The sequence below is a fragment of the Muntiacus reevesi genome, chromosome 4 (genome assembly GCF_963930625.1).
Source record: "Muntiacus reevesi chromosome 4, mMunRee1.1, whole genome shotgun sequence".
Taxonomy (NCBI): Eukaryota; Metazoa; Chordata; class Mammalia; order Artiodactyla; family Cervidae; genus Muntiacus; species Muntiacus reevesi.
In genome coordinates this window covers 170,125,223-170,148,823 of record NC_089252.1, presented here as the reverse complement: position 1 = coordinate 170,148,823, position 23,601 = coordinate 170,125,223, and the positions used below count along the sequence as shown (strand labels likewise).

Sequence of the window (23,601 nt, the reverse complement as noted above, 5' to 3'; positions counted from 1 at the left end):
ACACGTGTTTTTTATTATTATATTAATAGTTATGTCTTTATTTAATGCCTGTTAGGAAACTCCTACAACTGGCAAGTCAGATCTCTGGTTGCATAGATTGTTTAGGATGCAGCAAGATGAGAAAAGTGAGTGGATGTAAAGAAACGGCAGATTCATGGTAGAACAAGCTGTGTGTAAACACACCGAGCATTTTGGGAATGACAGAAACCGAGGCCCCGAGAGGCCAGCAGTCCTGGCCTGCCTGCCCTCCCACCTCCCCTCTGACCACCTTCTGAAGGAACCTCAGGTCCTATCCAGCCCCCTGCAGGGCCGCCCCTGGGCAGGGCTAGAGGTCAAGGGTACCCACTGCCCCACCCACCGCAGCCCGGCCCGAGCTCGGCTTTGCTCCTCTGGCCTGAGCTATCAGAATATTTCCACGGTAGAAAGAACGGACACAGGCCTCAGGGCGGAGGCCCTGGGAGGATGTGTGTGCTTGTTGGGGGAGGTTCTGGGGTTGCCAACAGAGGCCTTGAGGGAAATAAGACTTGCTGCAGTCGCTTCATCTGGAGCTGGGTATGGGGGGATGCCCCAGAGGTGCCCTCGGGGGTCCTCAGGCTTCTCCCTGGACCCTCCTGCACAGGGAAAGAGGGGGTTGGCCGGGAGGCCTGGAAAAGGCCTGCTAGGCTGCTAGGCTGAGGTTGCGAAATGGGTCCCTAAGTCCAGCTGGCCAACTTCACTTTTCCCTCCCTCGCATGTGCGTGTGTGTGTGCGTGTGTGTGTTTAAAATCACAACAGGAAATAGGGCAGTGATTTGTCTAGAGGAGGGGCAGAGAGAAAGAGAGAGTTGATCCTCTGAGTCTGATGAGCTGACCTCCCGGCTGGCAGGGGACCCTTCCTCCCATGGGGCGGGTTACCCCGACCCTCTCAGCCCCCACCCCAGCCTGCAGAACACTTCAGTGTCACAGAGGAAAACCAGCCACCCGCTTCTTTGGCCTTTCTCACCTGCTGGTGTCAGAATGTCACCCACTCTGGCGAGAGAGGGGCTCTCGCCAGCCCGCTCGCTGGCCTCGAGCTCCTCACCTCCTGGTGCCTCTGCTTCCCGCCCCCTCCCCAGCTCCTCACGCTTAATGGCCCTCGCTCCTCTCCCTGGCCAGGACGGCCGGCCCAGCGTCTCCCGGCACGGCCCAGCCCATGCTTCCTCCCCCGCTGTCTCCTTGAAGCTGCCTCTCCACCCAGCCTGCTCCCAACAACCCCCTCCCTGTTTTCAAGCCAAAGGAAGTAACTTAAGCAAGAGAGATGCGTTTTAGAGCCCAGCAAGCATTTCTCAATAGTGGGAAGACCCTGGTTCTGACTTTGAATCGGAGCTGCAGAGGCCAAGCGTCTCATCCCGGGACCCAGGACCGAGCCTGTGTGGGCCTGGGCCAGGCAGAGGGCAGTGGGGCTGGAAGTACATGCGTGGCAGGGAGGGGGCCCGGAGGGTAGAGCTGACCCCACATGGCTGATCCCCGGACCTGCTGGTGGAACGAGAAGAGCTGAAGTCAGGACCCAGCAGGAAACGGGAGCATGCAGCCATGCCATTTAGCAAAGCTTCTGCCAGGCCCGCGCAGTGGTCTCCTCCCTACCTGCGAGGGCCCTGGACCCCCGAGCATCTCCCCCAGCCCCTGGGTGAGACACCAGAGTGGGTCTGACAAGCAGGAAGGTTGTCTGTCTTGGGCATCCTCAGGCCAGAGAAGGAGGATTCTGGAAGAAGCAGGGAGGGGAAGAACCGATGTCCCAGCACTGGAACAAGAGCATGAGCACTCAGACTCACCAAATACTTGTTGAGTGAATCAGTACATGTGCGTCGGGCGCTGGGCGCAGGGGAAAGACGGAGCCCTGCCCGCGGGATATCTGTCGTCAGGTAAACAGGCTGTGATAGGGGGCGCCTGGGGCTTGCGGAGGCCTGCAGCGCCATCTTCCTCCTGGCGGCCTGAACTGTCTTAATGAATAGTAGGTGCCAGCCCCAAACTGCCCACCTTTAGTCAGGAGGCCGCTTGGCTCTGGCTGAAGGCGCAGATGGAGAAGGCAGGGAGGATGGGGTCGAGGGGACGGAGGATCAGGGGATGGTGTGAACAACAGCTCCCACTAGTAGAGCGCTTACCGTGTGCCAGGCCCTGTGCTGAGGGCTATTCATGGCATCATCCCGTTTTCCAGATCAGCAGACTGAGACTCAGAGACGTCAAATAACTTGCCCGTAGGTCCACAGCTGGAAGGTGACAGAACCAGGATTCAAACCTGGGCTGGGTTGTCAGTGTCTGGAGCAGAGTGATGGGAGAGTTTCCCGGAACAAGGCCAAGAAGTCCGTGTGTTCCTCGGGATGTGGTTAAGGTGGAAATGTGGTTTTCCTTCCTTGTCCAGGGACCCTGTACTCTGGTTGGAATCTCCGGGTATGTGAATGTGTTGGGGGATATTTCCCCCAAGGCATAGAGGCTCTCTTTCTTCCCCAGGATTACGTTAGGAAGAGTATCTTAAATCCTGTGACTGAAGCTAGAGTCTTTGTGGGAATGAGGTGGGTGCTGTTGTTTCTGGAAAAGCAGTCACTGTTTAGGGAGATGCTTCTTGAATGATGTGAGGGATGGAGACATTGAGAAAAGCTGGAGTTGTGGGGACAGCCGAGCGCTGAGCATTCACACACGCACCCAGGTCTATTCTGGGGCCTGGAACTGAAAGTCCTTTGCGACATCACCAACAGGCTGTGGTCTGTCCTCTGTCTCATTGGCCTCCCAGCTTACTGGCCTCCTTTTCCACTCTGGCATCCCTGGCCCCTCAGCTCTCAGACCAGCCCCAGGCTCCTTCCACCATCACACAGCATCCCTCCCCTAGGGTTTATCTGAGATTCTCCTGTTTTCAGGATTTGGGGTCTTTGGCCAGAGGCCTTCTGGAAGGTCTCTGAGGTAGATCAGTCCTGAGAAGGATGGCCCTCGAGGGGACAGCTGCTCTCTGCATGTGTGGTACCAGAATGTGAGGTCCTCTAGGCCAAAGCGCAGGACTGCATTTGTCCCCTCCCTGCCCCAGGATGGGGGGCAACGATCCAGCACCGCCTTAGGAGGGAAGGTGCCCCTTTGAGCCCATCTCCTTAGGCTTGGAGTGGGAAGAGTGGCCAAGCGCGTGTGTACGTGTGTGCCTGTTTGTGAGTGTATGTAGTGTGGTGGGCAGAGGAGTCTGGACTTGAGAAGAAAGGAAAATAATGTGATGGAGGGGGGTTGGATAACAAAGGATTTTTGCTTGCAACTAATAGTCTCCAGCTGCAAAAATACCAAAGGGGAGCCCAGGCCGGACCGGGGACTCCTGTTCTTGCCAAGTCCTCACCGGCCTGCTGCGCGGGGCCTTGCCTGGCCTTCGGGAGGTGGAAGGGGGGACCAGCCAAGGGTGAATATCAGAGAGCGAGGACAATCCCTTCTGCCTTCCTTCCTGGAATTGGCAAGGAACCCAGGCCAGGAGGGAGGCTCGAAAGTCAGCACATCCTGGGTCTGGAGGGGAGGATGTGGAGCTCCGTCCGAAACGGGGGCATCAGATCCCTTCACGTCTCTTCCTCCTCCCCTCTTAACGAGGGAAGGGTGCTTGGGGAAGCAGCGGCAGTGTGTTGCCAGCTTTGAAGCTGGGCAGTGACTCAGGGAAGCCTCAGGAAGTTGGAGAGAAGAACACAGCTGCGGCAGCTGCTGCTGGGGAAACAGCTTCGAATGAGGAGGTCCGTCTACATGCCAGCAGCCCCAAGGCCCCCACTGTGCCCACCAAGTAAAAGGCACACAGCCCTGTTTGCCTTTTAATCTGTTTGCCTGTCAGCCACACGGCTGGCTGCCTGGGACTGTGGCAGATCCCCCCCGCACCCCGACTTGGGACCTTGGTTTCCTCTGGACGCAGTCCAGCAGCCTTCATTTTCATCTGCTTTCTCCGGGAAAACAGTGCGGGGTCATTTGCTCGCCTGACCCCTGCCCTGGCCTGGGGCCCTGAGCCCCTTCTCTCCGCCCTTGTCAGGACGGGACAGTACTGGGGCGCAGAGGAGACAGTGGCTGGGTTTCGGGGCACCTGAGCACTCACGGGGTGACAGCTCATGCCTCTGACTTCTTCTTCCAGCCGTCTTGGGGTGGGGTGCAACAGGGGGACCTGAAGAGGAAACGAGTTTGATGAGAGTCTCAAATTGGCTCTTTCCCTTCCTCCCTCAGCTCAAGTCCTGTGACCGTGAGTCAGTGTGAGGGCCTGGCCGAGTGCCTTGGGAGCCACGTTCCTGCTCCCTTGGCCCCCCCCAGCCCCCACCCTCTGTTAAGAAACAGCCCCTGCATCCCTGTGGGGAAGGAGGAGGATTAGCAGAAAAGCCCAGTCATTATACCTGTAGCTGTGCAAGGATTGGAGGCCTTACTAGGTTGATTGTGGCTAGCGGGGTTCCAGTAAAAAAAAGTTTCAGCCAAAGGCAGATGGTCTAAAGATTCCTTTGCCTGTTGGGGAAACTGGTGGAAGTAGAATGCAAGGCAGGGGTCCATGGAGTCACTGTCTTGGAGATGTCCTAGCTTGCTAGAGGCATCCCCTCTGATCACAGTAGTTGGAGGGGCCGTGGATGGATGGGAGCCAGTGGGTCCTGAAGAGAAGGAGCCCCGCCACCCAGGAGGACAGCAGGGGTCCCATCCCCAGACTTCCTGCATCTTAGACTCCCTGGTGTCCTGGCCCACCCCTGAGTCTGAGGTCCTTTTGACGTAGCCCGAGTGTGGGCATCTAGCCTGCACCCTCCTCCCACACTCCCACCCTTCTGAAGCTCCCCCTCCTTACGAGTCATGCCTCAGTTTACCTCCAGAGTCCTTTGGTGGTTCTCCTCCTCTGTGCTCTCTTCTCCAGCCCTGTATCTTATTTCCCACTCCTTCCACCCTCCCTAGGACAGAGGACATTGAGCAATAGGGAAGTAGAGGCGTTGGCCATGGGAGTGAGAACAGGAAGTCTGACCCATGTCACTGGTCCCAACCTTTGGCCACCGTGGACCTTCCCTTTTCCATCTCGTGGGCCCTATATTTGAACATTCTGTTCTCTCAGATTGGATTTACTGATGGATGCCTGGCTTTTCCATTTAGAAGTCAGGAAACACGTATAGCTTCCAGTTGGTGCTCCTGGCCAGCGTGAGATAAGTCGACTTATCATACAGAGTTGATAAAAAGCAGAGATGTGGGATGTTTTATTAGCCTGAGTGCTCTTATTCCAAGAAAAGGAAATTTTAAAAATTTTGGAGTGAGCTCGTGGACCTGTCCTCACTGCCTTTCAGAAGTGCGGGAAGATGGGCCTGTTCACCCAGGGCTAGAGTTGGGAAACCCGTCAGCCAGCCAGTGACTTCCTGCTGCCCATGTGTACCACCCTGAGCTCTGCCTGGGGAGCAGGGCTCTAAAGGAGTATACTCAGAGACTCGTCTTTGGAGAGACGCGGTTGGTGAAGGGTGGCCCACAACACCAGGCAAACGTGCCGCTGCCGGTAGCTACAAGAGGTCCTACAAGAGGACCTCAGCGGGGAGAGACAGCCGTGGCCTGGGTGGTGACGGAGGGCGCCCCAGAGAAGGCGGGCATGTCGGGGGAGGACCTCCCCCATAGCCCTTTCACTCCCACTCTCCAGATGTGGAGCAGATGGCCATCGACTGGCTGACCGGCAACTTCTACTTTGTGGATGACATTGACGACAGGATCTTTGTCTGCAACCGGAACGGGGACACGTGTGTCACGCTCCTGGACCTGGAGCTGTACAACCCCAAGGGCATTGCGCTGGACCCCGCCATGGGGTGAGCGGGGCGGGCAGGGGCCCCGGGAGGAGGGTGGGCGCCCGGGTTCAGGCCCGCTGTAACGGGCCGTCTGCCCGCAGGAAGGTGTTCTTCACTGACTACGGGCAGATCCCCAAAGTGGAGCGCTGCGACATGGACGGGCAGAACCGCACCAAGCTGGTTGACAGCAAGATCGTGTTTCCGCACGGCATCACGCTGGACCTCGTCAGCCGCCTGGTCTACTGGGCTGATGCCTACCTGGATTACATTGAGGTCGTGGACTATGAGGGCAAGGGCCGGCAGACCATCATCCAGGGCATCCTGGTGAGGAGGAGGTCTCAGCTTTGGGAGCCCTTCTCTAGGCCTCCCGGGACGGGGGACAGGATGGGAGGGCTTGGCACAAGCGCTGGGGGGAGAGGACAGGTCGTGACTTCCACTGGGATGGCCACAGCCGTTTCAGAGAGCACCTTTTACTTCCCTTTTCCCATTTGACCCCTACAGCAATCCCTGGAGAATGAGCTGGCAAAGTGTCTCAGTTCCCCTTTGGCAGCTGAAGAATGTCAGGATTCACAGGGGTTAAGCGATTTACTTGAGGTTACACCACTGGGAAATAGCATTTGAGCCTGGTCTAGAAGCCCTTCCAGCCCAAAGATGGCATCTCTCTTCTGGGATAATTAGGGTGACCATCCATTCCAATTTGCCCAAGACTGTCCCAGTGTTGACTCTTGAAGTCCCCCGGAGTCAGTCTTGGACAAACGGGACAGAAGGTCACCTTAGATACATAAGGCAAGTAGTGGGGGCTGTTATCAGGCTTGCTTGCGGTCAGTCTGTCGTCTCAACCCTCCAGAAAACTGGGAGCTAGAGGCAGGCTGGGAATGTTCTCTGTGGACAGAGGGTAGGACCCAACTCCAGGTCAGTGCAAAGTCACTCCATCAGCAGATATGTGCCTGCTTCTGAGAGGGAGGGGTCTGGTTCCTCCCTCAAGGGGTTTGAGCCGAGGGGATAGAGTAAATCTACAGATCACCAGACAGTAGATTACAGCCAGAAATGGAGTGTGGAAGCAGAGACCATCATCTCTGGTTAGAAGATTCCAGAAGCCCTTCAAAGAGATGCCCTGTGAAGGATGAGTGAGATTTGACAAGCAAATCTCAAGAAAGGATAGTCCGGAGAAGATAGTCCAGGAGTAAAGCACAGAGTTGGATGATGGGGGGATGAGTTAGGAATGCGAGTCACGGAATCTGGCTGCAAAGCTGACGGGCTCTCCAGCGGTGGAGGTAGGGGTCTCTTCTCCTCTCTCGTTGACGGTTCCTGCCTGCCTGCCTGTCGCAGATCGAGCACCTCTATGGCCTGACCGTGTTTGAGAATTATCTCTACGCCACCAACTCAGACAACGCCAACGCCCAGCAGAAGACGAGCGTGATCCGCGTGAACCGCTTCAACAGCACCGACTACCAGGTGGTCACCCGTGTGGACAAGGGCGGTGCCCTCCACATCTACCACCAGCGCCGTCAGCCCCGAGGTGAGCGGGGCTCCGCAGCCGCTTCAGGCACCCTCCGGCGGGACCCCTGATTCTCTCGTGTCATCCGCCCCTCAGCCTCCGAATCCCACCCCGGGGGCCCCTTGCGCTCATTCTGCTCAGGACGGCCATCGGCCCTCCCAGTTCACGGGCCAGTCGCAAGTAGAGGCACCTGTCTGTGGGCGGCAGCGTGGCTCTGTCCGCTGACCACCCAAGTCCCCACCCGAGTCTAAAGGCGGGGCGGTGTCGGGGTAGAGGAATCCCAGTCCTGCGGCTGCCGAGTCCCTGCAGGGGACAGAAGGCCCAAAGACGGCAGCAGGAGGGAATGTGGTCAGACTTGGGGAAGCCTTCCCAGGGCCTGGCTCGGGGCCTTCGAGGGGTCCTGACCGGCTCTCCCCCTGCCCCAGTGAGGAGCCATGCCTGCGAGAACGACCAGTACGGGAAGCCGGGCGGCTGCTCCGACATCTGCCTGCTGGCCAACAGCCACAAGGCGCGGACCTGCCGCTGCCGCTCCGGCTTCAGCCTGGGCAGCGACGGGAAGTCGTGCAAGAGTAAGTGCTGTGGAAGGGCCTGGGTGCCTGCGGGGATGAGACAGGAGGGGCTGCCTCCCATAGCCCAGCTCCTTCCCTCTAAGATGCAGAGAGATGGAGGGACTTAACCAAAGGTTAGTGCTAGCGAGGGGCAGGCTGGGACTTGGACTCCCGTCTGAGAGCAGGGCTTCTCGCACTGTCCCACTCAGGCTCCAACTCAGAACACTGTCAGCTGGCCCATTTCAGCCCCTCATTTGTTCATCAGGTGTCTAGTGAGTATGCCCTGTGTCTGGCGTTGTCCTGGCAGCGAGGGTTCAGCAGTGAACAAGACAGATGCTGGCTCTGGCCTCGTGGATCTTACAGTCTGGCAGGGGAGGCAGGCAAACGCAGAAGTGACTTCGGATGGTAGTAGGTGTCAGGAAGAAAATAGAGCAGAGCATAGCGTTCATGATCACAGCCAAGGCTCCCGTTGAGTCGGCCGTCAGGGCAGGCGTCTCTGAGGGATTGAAATTAGAGTCAAGCTCTCTGTGAAGTGAGGAAGTGGATCAAGTGAGTCACATACCTGGAGGAAGAGCGTTTGTGGCAGAGGGAATCTGCAGTGCTAGGGTTCAGAGGCCAGTGTAAGCTCGGAGTGCTGGGGAGCAACGTGGAGGCAATGGGCGATGGGCTGGGGGAGCCACGTGAATGAGGGAGATGAGGACCGAGGCGGGATTGTTCTCACTGGGATGGGGAGCTCTGGGTGGCTTTATAAATTTGACTCACTTTTGTGAAAACGATTGTGCTGGCCGCTGGGTGCACGATGGTCAGCAGGGAAGTGGCGGGAGGCTATTTCTGCGGCGTAGGCAAGAAGTGATGCGGCTTAGGCTGGGATGGCAGCAAGGGAAGTGGTCAAAAGGGATCAGATTCCAACCTCTTTGGGCACTAATTTCCCTACTGAGCAGTGGACACTTACTGAAAACAGGCTGCTTGCTACTTTTGCTCCGTTTCCCACCCCGGAGTCCACAGGAAACCACCCCCCAGGGCGCTGCTCGCTGGGCCTTTCAGGCCCCGTGTCTGTCCGTGGGATTCAGATCCGCGTGCTGCCCCCACCTGCTCACTGCAGGCGGAGCGTCGGCTGGGCGGTGCTTGTGTGCATGTGTGCACGCGCGCGTGTCTGACTGTGCGCCTCTCCTTGTGCCCGCCCCAGAGCCGGAACATGAGCTGTTCCTTGTGTATGGCAAGGGCCGGCCTGGCATCATCCGGGGCATGGACATGGGGGCCAAGGTCCCCGACGAGCATATGATCCCCATCGAGAACCTCATGAACCCCCGGGCCCTGGACTTCCACGCTGAGACTGGCTTCATCTACTTTGCCGACACCACCAGCTACCTCATTGGCCGCCAGAAGATCGATGGCACGGAGCGGGAGACCATTCTGAAGGACGGTAAGGGCCCCAGGGCGGGAGGTGGACGGTCGGGACTCCCGGGAGGTGGCACCCACCTGGGAAGCAGGAAGCCACGTGGGGCCTGGGCATCTGTCTCCCCATGCCCTCCCTCCCAGCGTGGAGAGTTCCCTGATGACTGGCTGGCTGGGCTGGTTGGCATGGAGATGAGGGGATAGACAGATTGACCCCTGGGTGACCCCCTTCTTGGCTGAGCCGAAAAGAGGCAGGAGGATGGATGGGTAAGGCAGCGTCCTTGCCAGCCTTTGGGAAAACTCAGGGTCTTTCTGCCGTTGGCTCCGAGCCCTGGAGCTCCTCAAAGCTCACAGCCAGGGAGACTCTGCCTGAGGCTCCGAATCGGAGCAGGCATACACATACACACACAGGGTCCGTGCAGCCGGACTTCACGGCCGCCGAGAGCTGCAGGCTTACGTGCCCTGAGAAAACCGTGTTTTGTGAATGGAATCCAGTTTTCCCTCTGAGCTGCCGCAGCGGGTCAACAGTGCATTGTCTTCTAATACCCGTCAGCGTGGAGGCTCTGAGCCCCCGAGCGCCACATCATCCCTCTGGGTGTTCTGAACTCCCAAACCCGCCCTCCTGACCAATCCGTCTGACTGACGCTGGTTACCACCCCTGGTCCTGCTCCCCAGAACCTCAACGGTCAGCAGTCATAAGACTCTGGGGAAACCACAAGTAATTCCTCATCAGGGAGCACCCCATCAGGAAAAGATTGGGGTTCCCTCTCCCAGGGAACTGCTCTTTAAGCTGGAGATGAAGCATGGCGCTAAGTGAGACATCACTCCCTAAATTGCTTATTTTGTGAGCTCAGGTTTTTAGGCCTGGCATGTAGTGTTGCTCTCGGACCCAGAGTCACGTGTCTGTCGTCCCAGTTCTGCACCCACCTCAGGCCCTGACGCGCCTTCCCGAGTGAGCCCGTGTGCACCGCAGAGGTTTCCTTGCTGCCTGTGCGGTCTTGAGAGACTGCCTCAACACAGAAGTCGCAGCACAAGTGACCTCCCACCCCCTCCCTCCACCCTCCTGTCTCCTTCCTCCGCCTTCCTAGCCCAGCCCAGCCCAGCCTCACCACCTCTAGGGCCAGCAGGCTCCATGCGCTCCGCAGTAGCCAAGGGCTCCACAGTGCAGGTATCCTAAGGACCAGAGGCAGTTTTGAGCCTCCTCTGAGACTCCCCCTCTGCCCCGCCCCCCGCCGCATCGCAGGCATCCACAATGTGGAAGGCGTGGCTGTGGACTGGATGGGGGACAATTTGTATTGGACGGATGATGGACCCAAGAAGACCATCAGCGTGGCCAGGCTGGAGAAGGCTGCTCAGACCCGCAAGACCTTAATCGAGGGCAAAATGACACACCCCAGGGCCATTGTGGTGGATCCGCTCAATGGGTGAGTCCTCCCCGGGCCTTGGGGTGGGGAGGGGGAGAGCCAGGGACTCAGAGCCTGAGTCCCGTGGGCCTCAGGACCGGGGGCTAAGACAGAGCGCGGACGGGGAGGGCAGTGCAAGTTTGACTGAAAGAGGAAGAGGTGTCCTTATCTCCAGGGCGGTGGGAGCGATGCAGGGAAATGATCTGGTCCTGTCGCTCCCGGCAGAGCTTCCCCTGGCTCCCTGACCTCGTCAGCCCCGAGGTCCCACAGGCTCTGCCTGCGGCTCGTTTGACCTCTGCACCGCACTTCCTGTGTCTGGAAGTCCTGTTCCCACTGCCTGCTGTCTGTTCCTCAAACCAGCATCCAGCCCTTCCTCCCTCGGGGGTTTTTGCCCTTGGAGTTCCTCAGCCTGGGGCTCCCAAGTGTTTACACATGGGGCTGCTCCTCAGCATTCCCATCAGCTCACAGGCTACTTCCTGGGAGAGGCCTTCCTCACCGGCTGCACTCCGTCCCCAGGCCGTCCCCCTTCCCGGAGTCCCTCTTGACCTCTGTCGCCCTCCGGTGTGTGTGACCCTCCCGGCTGACTTCTTTCTTGTCCGTGTCCTGGGTGGGACGTGGGCTCCTGGAGAGAGGGGCCTTGGCAGCCTTGGTCTCACCTCCAGAGCCAGAGCTGTGCCCAGCTCAGTAGGCACTCAGCACCTAGCTGCTGAATGGAGGAATGAGTGAGTGATGGATGAAATGTTGGGCCGGGGCTGAGCAGGGCAGGAGGACCCTGTGAGGGGCTCTGGGAGGGCCTGCCTGGCTCAGGACCACAGAGGCGGATGCTGATAGCAGCGGTGGCCCATGTGATGCTGACCAGTAACTGCCCACAGGTGGATGTACTGGACTGACTGGGAGGAGGACCCCAAGGACAGTCGGCGAGGGCGGCTAGAGAGGGCCTGGATGGACGGCTCACACCGAGACGTCTTCGTCACCTCCAAGACAGTACTTTGGCCCAATGGGCTGAGCCTGGACATCCCAGCTGGGCGCCTGTACTGGGTGGATGCCTTCTACGACCGCATCGAGACCATCCTGCTCAATGGCACGGACCGGAAGGTGGGCGGGCCTGCAGCTGTGGGGAGCCGTTCGTGCGTGTGTTCTGGACCATGTGTGTGTGTGTGACCGAGGCTGGGCGTCTGAACATGCGGGCACCCGTGTGCGTCCAGGCCTGAGCGCTGCACGGGTGTCCGCCTGTGGGCTTGTGGGCGTGTCCCGCGGTGCGCCCGTGATCCTGCGTCTCGGGTTGTTTAAGGACTGCTTCTTCAGAGTCTCTGTGACTTGCACGTGGCCTGCGGGCCTGACCGCCTGAGCGTACACATCGTGTGCGCCTCAGCCTGCTTGTGCACGTACACGCAGCACACGCTGGTCTGTGCCTACACTGCGTGCCTGGGAACAGGTGCCAGACGCCTAGAGATGGTGTGTTCATGTGCGCATTCATTGGGGTGGTGCGTGCCTCATTCGTGAGTTCCGTGCACGCCTAGACGTATGGGGGGTTGCGTGCCGCATTCATGAGTTCCGTGCACGCCTAGGCGGATGGGGTGGTGCGTGCCTCATTCGTGAGTTCCGTGCACGCCTAGACGTATGGGGGGTTGCGTGCCGCATTCATGAGTTCCGTGCACGCCTAGGCGTGTGGCCCAAGCTCTCATGGTATTTAAGGCCGTCTGCAGTGTGGTCCTGACCATCGCTATGGTCGTCTTTCTCCCTGCTTCCCACGTCCCAGCAGTGGGACAGCGTCGTTAGACAGCTCGTGAGCCCAGCACACGTCAAGGCGCTGCCCTCTGCGCTGTCGCTCGTGCAGACCTTTCAGCCTCTGCCCAGTCCCCCCCTCACCTGGCGCGCCTCTCAGGGTCCCCTCCGCTGGGGTGCTGTCTCCAGGCCCTCTGCCACCCTGGTGACCCTGAGTGCCTTCCCTGAGACAGCGGCGGCTCCAGCGCAGGGACCGCGTCTTCCCCATTTCCGAGTGCTGCCTTAGATTCTGGCAAACGTGCGGCGGGTGAAGAAGCGAATAGATGGATTCTGGCTGTCAGCTCACTGCTGTGTGTTTGCGTGTGTGTGCGCGCATGCGTGTATGTTGGAGGGGTATCAATGAATGTGAATCAGCAAAGGAGAGGCGTGCGCGCCAGCCCTCACTGCGGCCGCTGGGTTCAGGGTTGGGCACTTTGCTGTGTGCCAAGCTCCCATCCTCGGGGGCTTCTGGGCTGATGCGGGAGATACACCGGCGTCCAGGCTGTGGACATGAGTGTACAAAGCTGTGAACCCCCAAGCCTCCCTGAGGCACCCCCACTTGTCTCTCAGCTGCTGGGTAACCCCCTCTCCACTCCTAGATTGTGTACGAGGGTCCTGAGCTGAACCACGCCTTTGGCCTCTGTCACCACGGCAACTACCTCTTCTGGACTGAGTACCGGAGTGGCAGCGTCTACCGCCTGGAGCGGGGCGCGGGAGGCGCGGCCCCCACCGTGACCCTTCTGCGCAGCGAGCGGCCCCCCATCTTTGAGATCCGCATGTATGACGCCCAGCAGCAGCAAGGTACCCCTGGACCAGGACTGGGACCGGGGTGGGACGGGGGTGGTGGGTGAGGCTCCTGTGGGTGAGGTGGAGGCACTCCCAGGGGGCCTAGGCTCTGACTTCTGAGGCTCTCGAGAAGGGAGGCCCCCACCCCAATTTGACCTTCCATGTTCCCCATCGCCCCTCCTGCCCTGTGCCTGCATCTCCGCATCTTCCACCCCGCCATATTCCCTCTTTCTGTCTTCTCCTGCTAATGCACCTGCTCCCCGGCGTTTCATCTGCCTGCTCTGGCCTTCCCGGCTCTGCCACCACCCATCCCGCCCTCCGGCTCCTCCCTCCCCGCACCCGCGGCCCCCGCTTCACAGTGGGCACCAACAAATGCCGGGTGAACAACGGCGGCTGCAGCAGCCTGTGCCTGGCCACCCCCGGGAGCCGTCAGTGTGCCTGCGCCGAGGACCAGGTGTTGGACGCAGACGGTGTCACGTGTCTGGGTACGCGGGGCCCAGCTGGGGTGGGGGGTGGGGGAGCAGACCCCAGCAGGAGGCCACAGTGTCCGGATGGGGATCGGAGATGAAGGAGGCAAAGAGGGCCCTGGGGGACGCAACAGAAGTTGAGGGATGGACTTTGCTGGCGGTCCAGTGGTTAAGACTCTGTGATTCCCGTACAAGGGGCCTGGGTTCCATCCCTGGTTGGGGAACTAAGCCCGTACGCTGCGTGGTGCAGCCAAAAAAAAGGTTGAAGGATGGAATGAGTGAGGGCTCTGGGCGCTGGAGGGTTTTCCGGTGACCAGGGTCTGGGGGTTTGGGGAGGGCATGAAGATTAAGGGAAACAGTGGCGAGCAGGACAGCTCTGGAAAGGGAGAAGCATTCTTAAGTTCTTTTACGTTTATTTCCCCATTATTAAAGTAATACAATAGTTCAAAATATTGGGGATTAGAGGAGAGGGAGGAAAAAGCCCAGTCTCACCAACAGACCACCACTGTGCTGTTGGCATTGTGGTACGTGAGCACCATCCTATTCCCCTTAGGTGGGTTTTCACATGGCTGGAAATTGGAGTGTATATAAATGTTTTCTGCCCCTGTTGGCTCGTATATGCCACAGATTTTCTGTGTTACTATTGCATGGTTTTAAATAGCCCCATTTTTAGATAGAAGTGGGTCACATTCATTGTAAAAACAAGCAGACGCTATAGAAAAATTCAAAGAAGTGCAGATCACCCCGAATTCCAGCACCCACAGTTTACCCTGTATCGTTCGGGGAGCACGCTCCGGACTTCGGTCTGTGTTTGCTTTTACTCAAACGGAATCGTGCTGCACCCACTGTCCTGGTTCCTCCTCTTGTCACTTGACAGGGTGTCATGAGCACATCAGCAGAACTTCTGACGGCCAGGATGCATTTCACCCCGTAAACGTCCCATAATTTACTCAGCCATCTCTCTACTGTGGGATGTTTAGGTTGTTTCCAGCTTTTTGTTATAATCACGGCTAGCATTTACTGAACACGAACTATGTCCTAGGCATGGTTCTAAGCACTCCCCGTGTAATAACTGACTTACTCTTTAAAATATTTTTGTTAAAAAATTTAAAAATATATACATTCTTTAAAAATATATATATATATATTCTTGTAAGGAAGATTTTTTTCTTTAGTGTTTATTTATTTGCTGCGTTGGGCTTTAGTTGCGGATGTGGAAGCTTAGTTGCATCTTGCGAGAGGTTTTGTTGCAGTGCGGGGACTCTAGTAGCGGCACGCGGGCTCAGCAGTGGCAGTGAGCGGACTCCAGAGCATGCGGGCTTCGGTAGTTGTGGCATGCAGGCTTTCTCTAGCTGTGGCGATGGGCTTCATGGTGCGCGGGCTGAGTTACTCAATGGCACGTGGAATCCTAATTCCCTGACCAGGGATCGAACCCGCATCCCCTGTGTTGCAATGCAGATTCTTAGCCAGTGGACCACCAGGGAAGCCCCAGGGAGGTATTTTTATTTTCCCAGTTTACAGATGAAGAAATTGAGGCCCCAAGTGAGAGCAGGGGTTGGTTTGAACCCAGGAAGTCTGGCCCAGAGTCTGGTTATTAATCATTTGCTCTGCTATTTCTTATACCTTCATGCCTTCCCAGATTCAGGACGGTTTCCTTAGGACACAATCCTAAGAAAGGAAAATGGGTCAGTGGGCCATAATGTACAGCTAAGAGTGAGGGACTGAGGCCAGGTGCAGGGCAAGGGCATTGGTGGAAAGGAGCTTCAGAGCTGAGAGGCCTCTGCAATCAAAGAATATCCTATATGGACATTGAAAGCGCCAAGAATTAAAGGGAGCGATTTCGGAGAAAGTGACTATGAACCAGGAGCTAAAAACTCTAAGGATGCTGGGGCCCGTAGTGGTAGGAGCTTATATAGTTTTATAACATGAAAGTCAACACTGATTTTTGAGAGAGGAGAGAGGGAGAATGGTCTGGAAGCAGAGGTGAGGAACAAGGGGGTCACATACAGTCTCCAGACCCAGTTGTCCATGGAACCCACAGGATTAGAGAGGGCAGGAGATGGGTCAGAAAGGCGTGAGCAGAGCTGTGGGATCCAGGGCCAGACTGACAGGGGCGTTCCCGGGCTTCCAGAGCCCAGCCTGGGAAAACACAGACAGTGGACACAGTGACTTCACTGCTGACAGCTGAAGGCAGGGGGCGGCGTGAGGCCTGAGTGCTGGGGACGGGAGCTGGCAGGGTTCTGTTTTCACTCCTGCCTGCAGAATTGACACATTCATGAAGGAAAAAGTCCAGGGACCAGGTCAGGGCCTGGGGGTCCCTGAGACGACGTCCAAGTTCATGGAGATGGCAGGGAAGGGGCAGAGGTGGTCTGCTCAGTGGGAACAGGAGGCCAGGGGTTCTAGATTCTCTTAGAAGCTGACTTACTCTGTGACCACGTGGCAGAGCTGGAGGCAGCCAAGCAGGCGTCACCCTGTGGCCTGACAAAGAGTTGCAGCTTCCATCCGGATCATATGTTCTTGAAAAACAATTTTCCCTGGGGGAAATTACCATGTATATTATTTTAAAATCACGACACAAGCGGAGGACGGAGGCTCGGCGCCTGTCCGGACCTGCGTCTGACGCTCCCCCTCATGCCCGGTGCTGCCCGCAGCGAACCCGTCCTACGTGCCCCCGCCGCAGTGCCAGCCTGGCGAGTTCGCCTGCTCCAACAGCCGCTGCATCCAGGAGCGCTGGAAGTGCGACGGGGACAACGACTGCCTGGACGGCAGCGACGAGGCCCCCGCCCTCTGCCGTGAGTGCCCGCCGCGCCGGGACCGCGAGCCTCGGGCTGTGGCCGGAGAGCCGGCTCCCGTCCTGCTGACCCCTGACCCGTCCTTCCCCAGACCAGCACACCTGCCCGTCGGACCGGTTCAAGTGTGAGAACAACCGCTGCATCCCCAACCGCTGGCTCTGCGACGGGGACAATGACTGCGGGAACAGTGAAGACGAGTCCAATGCTACCTGCTCAGGTGTGGCAGGGGGGTGACCAGAGCGGCCGCCCGCCGTCACCGGGGCAGGGCAGGTGGGGGAGCCAGGCTGGGGGAGACAGAGGGGCCTCAGGAAGAGAGGGGAGCAGGGGGCACCCAGGGCAGAGGGGAGGAAGGACAGGGTTGCTGGGAGGCCCCCCTTGCAAGGAGACAGCACAGCTCCAGGTTGGGGATGACAGGCAAGGCGGGTGGATCTTCTCCTTGGAGGACACCAGTGACCCCTCAAGAGATGGAATCAAGTGTCCACTGTGGGATCACACGGGTGATTTTGGATGACGTCTCTAAGAGAAATGGCTTTGAGATCTTCAGGAAGACTTCCAGAGAGGCAGAGAATAATAGGAAAGAGAATGAAATAGAAAGTGAGGCCTGGACTCTGAGCACTCACACCCATGCCTGTCCCCAGCTCGCACCTGCCCACCCAACCAGTTCTCCTGTGCCAGCGGCCGCTGCATCCCCATCTCCTGGACATGCGACCTGGACGATGACTGTGGGGACCGCTCCGATGAGTCGGCCTCGTGTGGTGAGCGAGACGGCAGGACAGCCAGGCTGGCACGGGGAGGGAGGGTCCGCCAGAACGGGCCCTGGGGCGGAGGTGCTGGAGAGACCCCGCAGCGTAGTACCAGGGTGGCGTTGAGCAAGTCACTTAATCTCCTTAGACCCCTGTGAGTTTCATCTGCAAGGGAAAGTCATTCAGTCCTGTCCGACTCTTGCGACCTCATGGACCGTAGCCCACCGGGCTCCTCTGTCCCTGGGATTTCCCAGGCAAGAATACTGGAGTGGGCTGCCATTCCCTTCTCCGAGGGATCTTCTTGACCCAGGGATCCAGCCCGGGTCTCCTGTATTGCAGGTGGATTATTTGCCATCTGAGCTACCAGGGAAGCCTCTGCAAAATGGGGCTCATAATGGTACCCGCGCCCCAGCATTGGCGTGGGGGATCAGTGAGATCATGCATGGGAAGCAGTCAGCACACAGCTTGTGTCCAGAAACTAGTTGCTTAAAGGAAGGATGCTTAGAAATGGATCCGTGTGCACGTCTGGCTCAGTCCCTTTGCTGTCCGCCTGAAACTATCACAACATTTTTAATTGGCTATGTTCCAACAGAAAATAAAAAGTTAAAAAAACCAAACAAATAAGAAAAAAAGGATGCTTAGTGGAGGTAGGCGTGAATGGGCAGTTTCAGGCCGAGGCCCCTCTGCTTGGCCTTCCCTCCCACACCTGGCTGGACGGGGGGCTGTGGGTTATGGTGGGGGACCCTGCACCCACCTGCTCGTGCTGTGATGCTGAAAATCTTAAGGACATACTCAGCTAGTCTTTCTCTCTGACAGCCTATCCCACCTGCTTCCCCCTGACTCAGTTTACCTGCAACAACGGCAGATGCATCAACATCAACTGGAGATGCGACAATGGTAAGAGCTTGTTCCCTTCACCTGCCCTGGTTCCTGGGAAAGCCAGAAGCCGTAGCCAGGTCCCGGGTGGGAGGTAAAGGGGTTTTAGAATCAAGCCTGGGCCTCCCTCCAAGTCACTGATGCCCCCTCAGGTTGTCTGGAAGAAATAAGGATGAGCTAGAAACACTGGGGGCGGCCAAGAGGCCAGGGGGAGACCCCGCCCACTGCCCGTCTGCGCTGTTCCTCGCCGGGCAGAGCGGCCCATCCCCGGGCAGAGGCTCAGGCGCCAGGGAGAGATGAGCGAGGAGGGCCCACGCCCAGCTCCCGTCTCCCTGCAAACCCCATCTCCCGGGGTCCTCGGCGCCCCCTCCAGGCTCCGGCTCCAGACTCACCTGGCGGTCAGCCCGGGACCAGGTGATGTCAGCCCTGGGGGCCGCCGGCCTGTTGTGTGTGTGCTGTCTCCGGGGTCTGGTCCCGTCTGGTGTGGTGTCGTGACGTGTCGCGGCGGGGGCTCAAGCCCTCGCTCGCGTGTGTGAGGACGGACTGGGTCAGCGCCACGCTGCCCCTCATCTTTGCCGTGTCTCGTGTGCCAATAGCTGCCCTGGCGGTTTCTGTGTTTCAGAGAAGGATTGTGGGGACGGCTCTGATGAAAAGACCTGTCCTGAGCCTGCCGGTCAGTGCATAGAAGCACATGCACCATCACCCTAGCGCCCCAGCTGGCCTTGGGCCGCCTCCCGTCCCCACGCAGCTCCCTTCCCCAGAGCAGTCAGAGAGGAGACCACAGAGGGAGAAAAAACAGTGGAGGGGAAAGCGGAGAGGGCAGAAGGAGCCTGTCCCAGGAGAGGAGACGACAGAGAGGCGGGGACAGGAAGACCAGGACGTGGCGGGAGGAGAGCGTCCGAGACGCAGAGGCAGCTGGGAGAGAGGCAGGAGCACAGCCCAAGGGGACAGCCAGACCCACCTTCTCCAGCGTCCTGAAGCTGCGGAGAGAAGGCTGGTGGCCCCGCCCGCCAGGCCCAGAAGGCGGGACACTGGCTCAGTCCCCCTCACATGCCTTCCCAGCTGCAGGCAGCGCCCGTCACCCAGGCGTCCGGCCAGTGATGCTCACGCTCCCGGGGCGAGGCCTCGCGGACCCTGTCCCCCCAGCAGAGCCCTCACCTATACTCCGCCCACCTCTGGCCCTCCCTAAGCGGAGAAATCCCTTTCCTTTCCCCCAGGCAAGCAGACCCCTGTTCCCACCCACTGCCTACAGGGGAAGGAATGCGTCCTGTCCCCACCCCCAGTCTCAGACTGCGGGAAGGGCCTCCGGGCGCTCGCCCCACCTCCCCCTGCCCCCCGCCGCCTGGGCCATGGTGCATGCTGCAGTCTATGCAGTTTCTGTGTCTTTTCTGTTTTTTATTTTCTTGGTGGGGAGGTTGGGGTGGGTTGAGGTTGGGAATGGGGAGGAGGGAATGGGGACCCCATGCTGGGGTCGCAGAGACAGTCACGTGCTGACCCCCTGCTCGCCTCTTCCCTTCTTGCCGCCCCCCCCCCCCACCCCAGACAATGACTGTGGGGACAACAGCGATGAGGCCGGCTGCAGCCACTCCTGCTCCAGCACCCAGTTCAAGTGCAACAGCGGGCGCTGCATCCCTGAGCACTGGACCTGCGACGGTGACAACGACTGCGGGGACTATAGCGACGAGACGCACGCCAACTGCACCAACCAGGGTGGGCGCCCGGGGACTGGCGGGGGGCGGGCCGGGCCACCCCCCCATCCCCCCTCCCCACCGCGTGCCCCGCCCTCTGGGCACCAGAGATAACCCTGAAGCAGCCCTTATCCTTCAGGAGTTTGCGGTCGTGTGGGAGAGGAAAGCGGTGGACCAATCAGTGTCACACACGGTTAAGATCTCAGGCTTTGCGGCCAGGTGGCCTTGGGTTTGAGCTCCAGCTCTGCGACTTACTGTCTGGGTGGCCTTGAGCAAGTTACTTCTTGTCTGTGGGCCCCTGTGAGTTTCATCTGCAAAGTGGGGATAATAATAGCAGAGGGCACGATCGTGTTGACGTGGGGGTTCCGTGAGATCGTGCACGGTAGCGTGAGAAAGGGATGCCCGCGGGGGAGGGGAGGATGAGCACAGCGGGCACCGAAGGAGGGAGGAGTCAGCTCTGTGGGGCCCCCGGCGCCCAGGCCTCCGGGACCTGTGGGCACTGGGGTTAATGGAAGGCACAGACCTTCTCAAGGGAGGTTGGTTGTTCAGCCCTGGCCCGTTGTTGCCATGGAACAGTGCAGCCCCCAGATGGCCCTGGCTTCAGGAGGGCAGGTTTGTGTGAAATCTACCCATTTAAAAATGCATTTGTATATGTTTATGGCTGCAGTGGGTCTTCGTCGCTGTGCTCAGGCTTTGTCTAGCTGCGGAGAGCGGAGCTCCTCTCCAGCTGCGGTGCGCGGGCTTCTCGTCGCAGTGGCTGCTCCATGGAGGCAGGCTCCATAGCAGGTTTAGTTGCCCTGCGGCATGTGAGATCTTCCTAGGCCAGGGTTCAAACGATGTCCTCTGAATTAGCAGGAGGATTCTTATCCACTGTGCCAGCAGGGAAACCAGAAATTACCCATTTTAACACACTGGTATATTAGTTTCCTAAGGCTGCTATAACCAAGCGCCACAAGCTAAGTGACTTAAACAACAGAAATCGAATGTGTCACAGCCTGGAGGCTGGAAGTCCAAGACCAGAATGTCAGCAGAGCTGGTTCCTTCCGAGGGTCAGGAGAGGACCTATTCCAGGCCTCTCTCCTAGCTTCAGTCTCTGCCTTCGTCTTGACCTGGCAAACCCGATGAGTGCGTGTCGGTCTCTGTGTCAGATTTCTTCTTTATGTAAGCACGCAGTCACAGTGGATCAGCGCCTGTCCTCATGGCCTCATCTTAAGTTGATCATCTGCAAAGAAAGACCTATTTCCAAATAAGGTCCTATTCACACGTGCTATGAGTTAAGATTCCAGCATCTTTTTAGGGAACACAAGTCAACCCGTAACAACTGGCAGTTTGTTTGAAAAGTTTTAAAAATATGGCAGACCAAAGTCTCTCCAGCCTTCACCTGGCCCCTGCCCTAGCACCCTGCGACCTCCCCGGGTCGAGTTAAGGCGCACACAGTGGGGGCAGCACTGGGCCTTGAGTGAGGACTCTGGGTCCCGCACTCAGAGGGAGGATGGCGAGGGTCGCCCGAGGCCCGGAACACACTGTGTCTCAGGATGTCTGAGAAGGGCCGGCGAGTGGGACTCTGAGCCCCTGGAGGCCTGCAGTGTGACAAGGTGGGGAAGCCCTTTGCCCCTCACGAGCTGGGCAGACTTGGGCGGGTCGCTTCCCCTGAGACTCGGCGTCTTCCTTTGTGTCCTCCTCTGTGAAGTGAGAGGGGATGTGTGAGGGCCTGGCCTCTAGGAGCGGGGCTGTCCTGTCACAATTGTTAACTGTGGCCGTGAGCTGGAATGGTCGGGGACCGTTTCAGAGGAGGTGGGGTTTGAACTGGGCCCCAGTGAGGGTTTAGGCTATGGACAAGAGGGAGGGTTTTCAAATGGGGATGGTGGGAATAGCCTGGAGAACCAAGCAATACAACTTAGAAGGTGAAGCAGCGCTCCTGCAGGGGTCCTCGGGGCTGTGGGGGGCGGGGGGCTCAGACTGGAGGGGACAGCAGGTGATGAGGCAGCACCCGGAGTGGGCAGATCACAGCCGCAGGTCAGGCACTGGGGGCCTTGGAAGGGTCTCAGAGCTGGATAGGTGTTGAGATGTAGAAAATACTTTCAGGAGACAATCCTGGAAGGACATTAGGTTGGGGAAAGGCTCGGGGGCCCTGAGGGAGGAAGATCAGCTGGGAGGCTGGTGCCAAAGTCCAGGGAGGAGATGGGCACGTGGACCGTGTTCATGGCGGAGCGTGAGTGCGAGGCGAGGCTGTGCGCGGTCACCCGTGCTCCCGTTGCTCCTTCTGCTCCTTCCCCAGCCTCCTGAGTCACAGCACAGCCGGCAGGTCACATCCTCCACATCAGATCACTCCCCAGCCCTGCCCTTGAGCCTGCCCTGGCTTCCCGTACACTTTGAATCCATGCTGAGCCCTGCTTCGTGGCCTGCAGGGGCCCCGCAGCCTCTCTGACCTGCATTCCTGCCACTCATCTCCTCCATCACCTGCTCTGGCTGCGCAGCTTTAAATACACCCCAGGCCTTTCCCGAGTATGCCCCGCGTGGTCCTGTCTCAGAGGCTTCTGCTGGCTGTTCCCCCTCCTGGGACGCACGGTTCATCTCACGGCTCCCGTCATTCAGGCCTCTGCTCAAACATCTCCTGCTCGGGGCCCTTCCTGACTCTATCTCAAGTAGCATCCCATGCTCCCTAGCCTTGACCTGGCTTAGTCTGTACAGCCTACCTTGATCACCACCTGTAGCTCCATTCTGGATTTCCATGTGTCTTCACCGTTTCTCTTCCCTGCTAGAACTTCAGCTCCACAGGGGTGGGGATGCTGTCTTATTCATGCTGGCACCTGGGACAGTGGCTGGCACACACTAGGTGCTCAGTAAGTGTTTGTGAAGTGAACGAGTGCTAGCCCAACGTGGGGAGCATTTGAGCTTTGAACTAGCGGATTGCTTGTCCAGCCGAGCTCACACGTGTGAAACAGGGAAGTGAAGCAAGAGGATTCCTAAGCCCTGGAAGGTGTCCCGGCCCTGACCCGGAGTCAGCACTTACAGGGAGAGTCAGTGGGACTCAGAGATCCCTCCAGCCTGCCTCAGCTCATAGCCCCGGGCCGGGAATGGCAGGAGGGGTTTGGAAAAGCAGCGATGGGAATGGCTGATCCGGAGCCCTCCACCTGTGCCCCCGCAGCCACGAGGCCTCCTGGCGGCTGCCACAATGACGAATTCCAGTGCCGGCTGGACGGTCTGTGCATCCCCCTGCGGTGGCGCTGCGACGGGGACACTGACTGCATGGACTCCAGCGACGAGAAGAGCTGTGAGGGGGTGACCCACGTCTGTGATCCCAACGTCAAGTTTGGCTGCAAAGACTCTGGTAAATAGAAGGGCTGAAGAGAGACTGCACAGACGGGAGAGGATGCTGAGAGCAGGGCAGGGGGCGCTCCGTGAGGCAAAACGCACAGAGGAAGCTTCTGCCAGGCGCGTGGGGAGGTGCGAAGGGGCCAGAGCCTGCAGTCAGGGCCCTGGGAGCCAAAGCCCTCACCTGTGTTGAGTGCCAGCACCTCCTGCAGATCCCTGCCTTCTCCGTTGCCCGTGTGAACTTGACAGAAAAAGCCTCAAGGTTCCTAGTGGACCCCAGAGCATTACAGTTATGATCAGGGTTCCTAGGGGACCCCAGAGCATTACAGTTAGGATCAGGGTTCCTAGGGGACCCCAGAGCATTACAGTTGTGACCTGATTAGAGAAGCCCCCTGGGCCGGGGACCAAGGGCACGCAGAGCCCTGCTGTCCAGGCTTGGCCCCTGATGCTACACCCCTTCCCCAGCTCGATGCATCAGCAAAGCCTGGGTGTGTGATGGTGACAGCGACTGTGAGGATAACTCGGACGAAGAGAACTGCGAGTCCCTGGCCTGCAGGCCGCCCTCGCACCCCTGCGCCAA

General features: G+C 58.6%; 1 protein-coding gene across 4 annotated transcripts in view; it reads left to right on the top strand.

Moving 5' to 3' along the window:
* LRP1 (LDL receptor related protein 1) overlaps nucleotides 1-23,601 on the top strand; it is a 79,680-nt gene that overhangs the window by 18,870 nt on the left and 37,209 nt on the right. For 2 of the 4 annotated variants that reach the window (XM_065934829.1, XM_065934828.1), the window contains exons 7-23: nucleotides 5,605-5,767; nucleotides 5,848-6,070; nucleotides 7,076-7,265; nucleotides 7,670-7,813; nucleotides 8,979-9,215; nucleotides 10,431-10,611; nucleotides 11,463-11,685; nucleotides 12,954-13,155; nucleotides 13,500-13,625; nucleotides 16,259-16,399; nucleotides 16,491-16,616; nucleotides 17,038-17,154; nucleotides 17,959-18,039; nucleotides 18,641-18,691; nucleotides 19,561-19,728; nucleotides 22,855-23,037; nucleotides 23,487-23,601. The exon at nucleotides 23,487-23,601 is cut by the window's right edge and continues 86 nt beyond it. In XM_065934829.1, coding sequence (XP_065790901.1) covers nucleotides 5,605-5,767; nucleotides 5,848-6,070; nucleotides 7,076-7,265; nucleotides 7,670-7,813; nucleotides 8,979-9,215; nucleotides 10,431-10,611; nucleotides 11,463-11,685; nucleotides 12,954-13,155; nucleotides 13,500-13,625; nucleotides 16,259-16,399; nucleotides 16,491-16,616; nucleotides 17,038-17,154; nucleotides 17,959-18,039; nucleotides 18,641-18,691; nucleotides 19,561-19,728; nucleotides 22,855-23,037; nucleotides 23,487-23,601 — 2,671 coding nt within the window. The remainder of the gene's footprint in view (nucleotides 1-5,604; nucleotides 5,768-5,847; nucleotides 6,071-7,075; nucleotides 7,266-7,669; nucleotides 7,814-8,978; nucleotides 9,216-10,430; nucleotides 10,612-11,462; nucleotides 11,686-12,953; nucleotides 13,156-13,499; nucleotides 13,626-16,258; nucleotides 16,400-16,490; nucleotides 16,617-17,037; nucleotides 17,155-17,958; nucleotides 18,040-18,640; nucleotides 18,692-19,560; nucleotides 19,729-22,854; nucleotides 23,038-23,486) is intronic. The other 2 variants (XM_065934831.1, XM_065934830.1) reach the window with 1 other exon arrangement.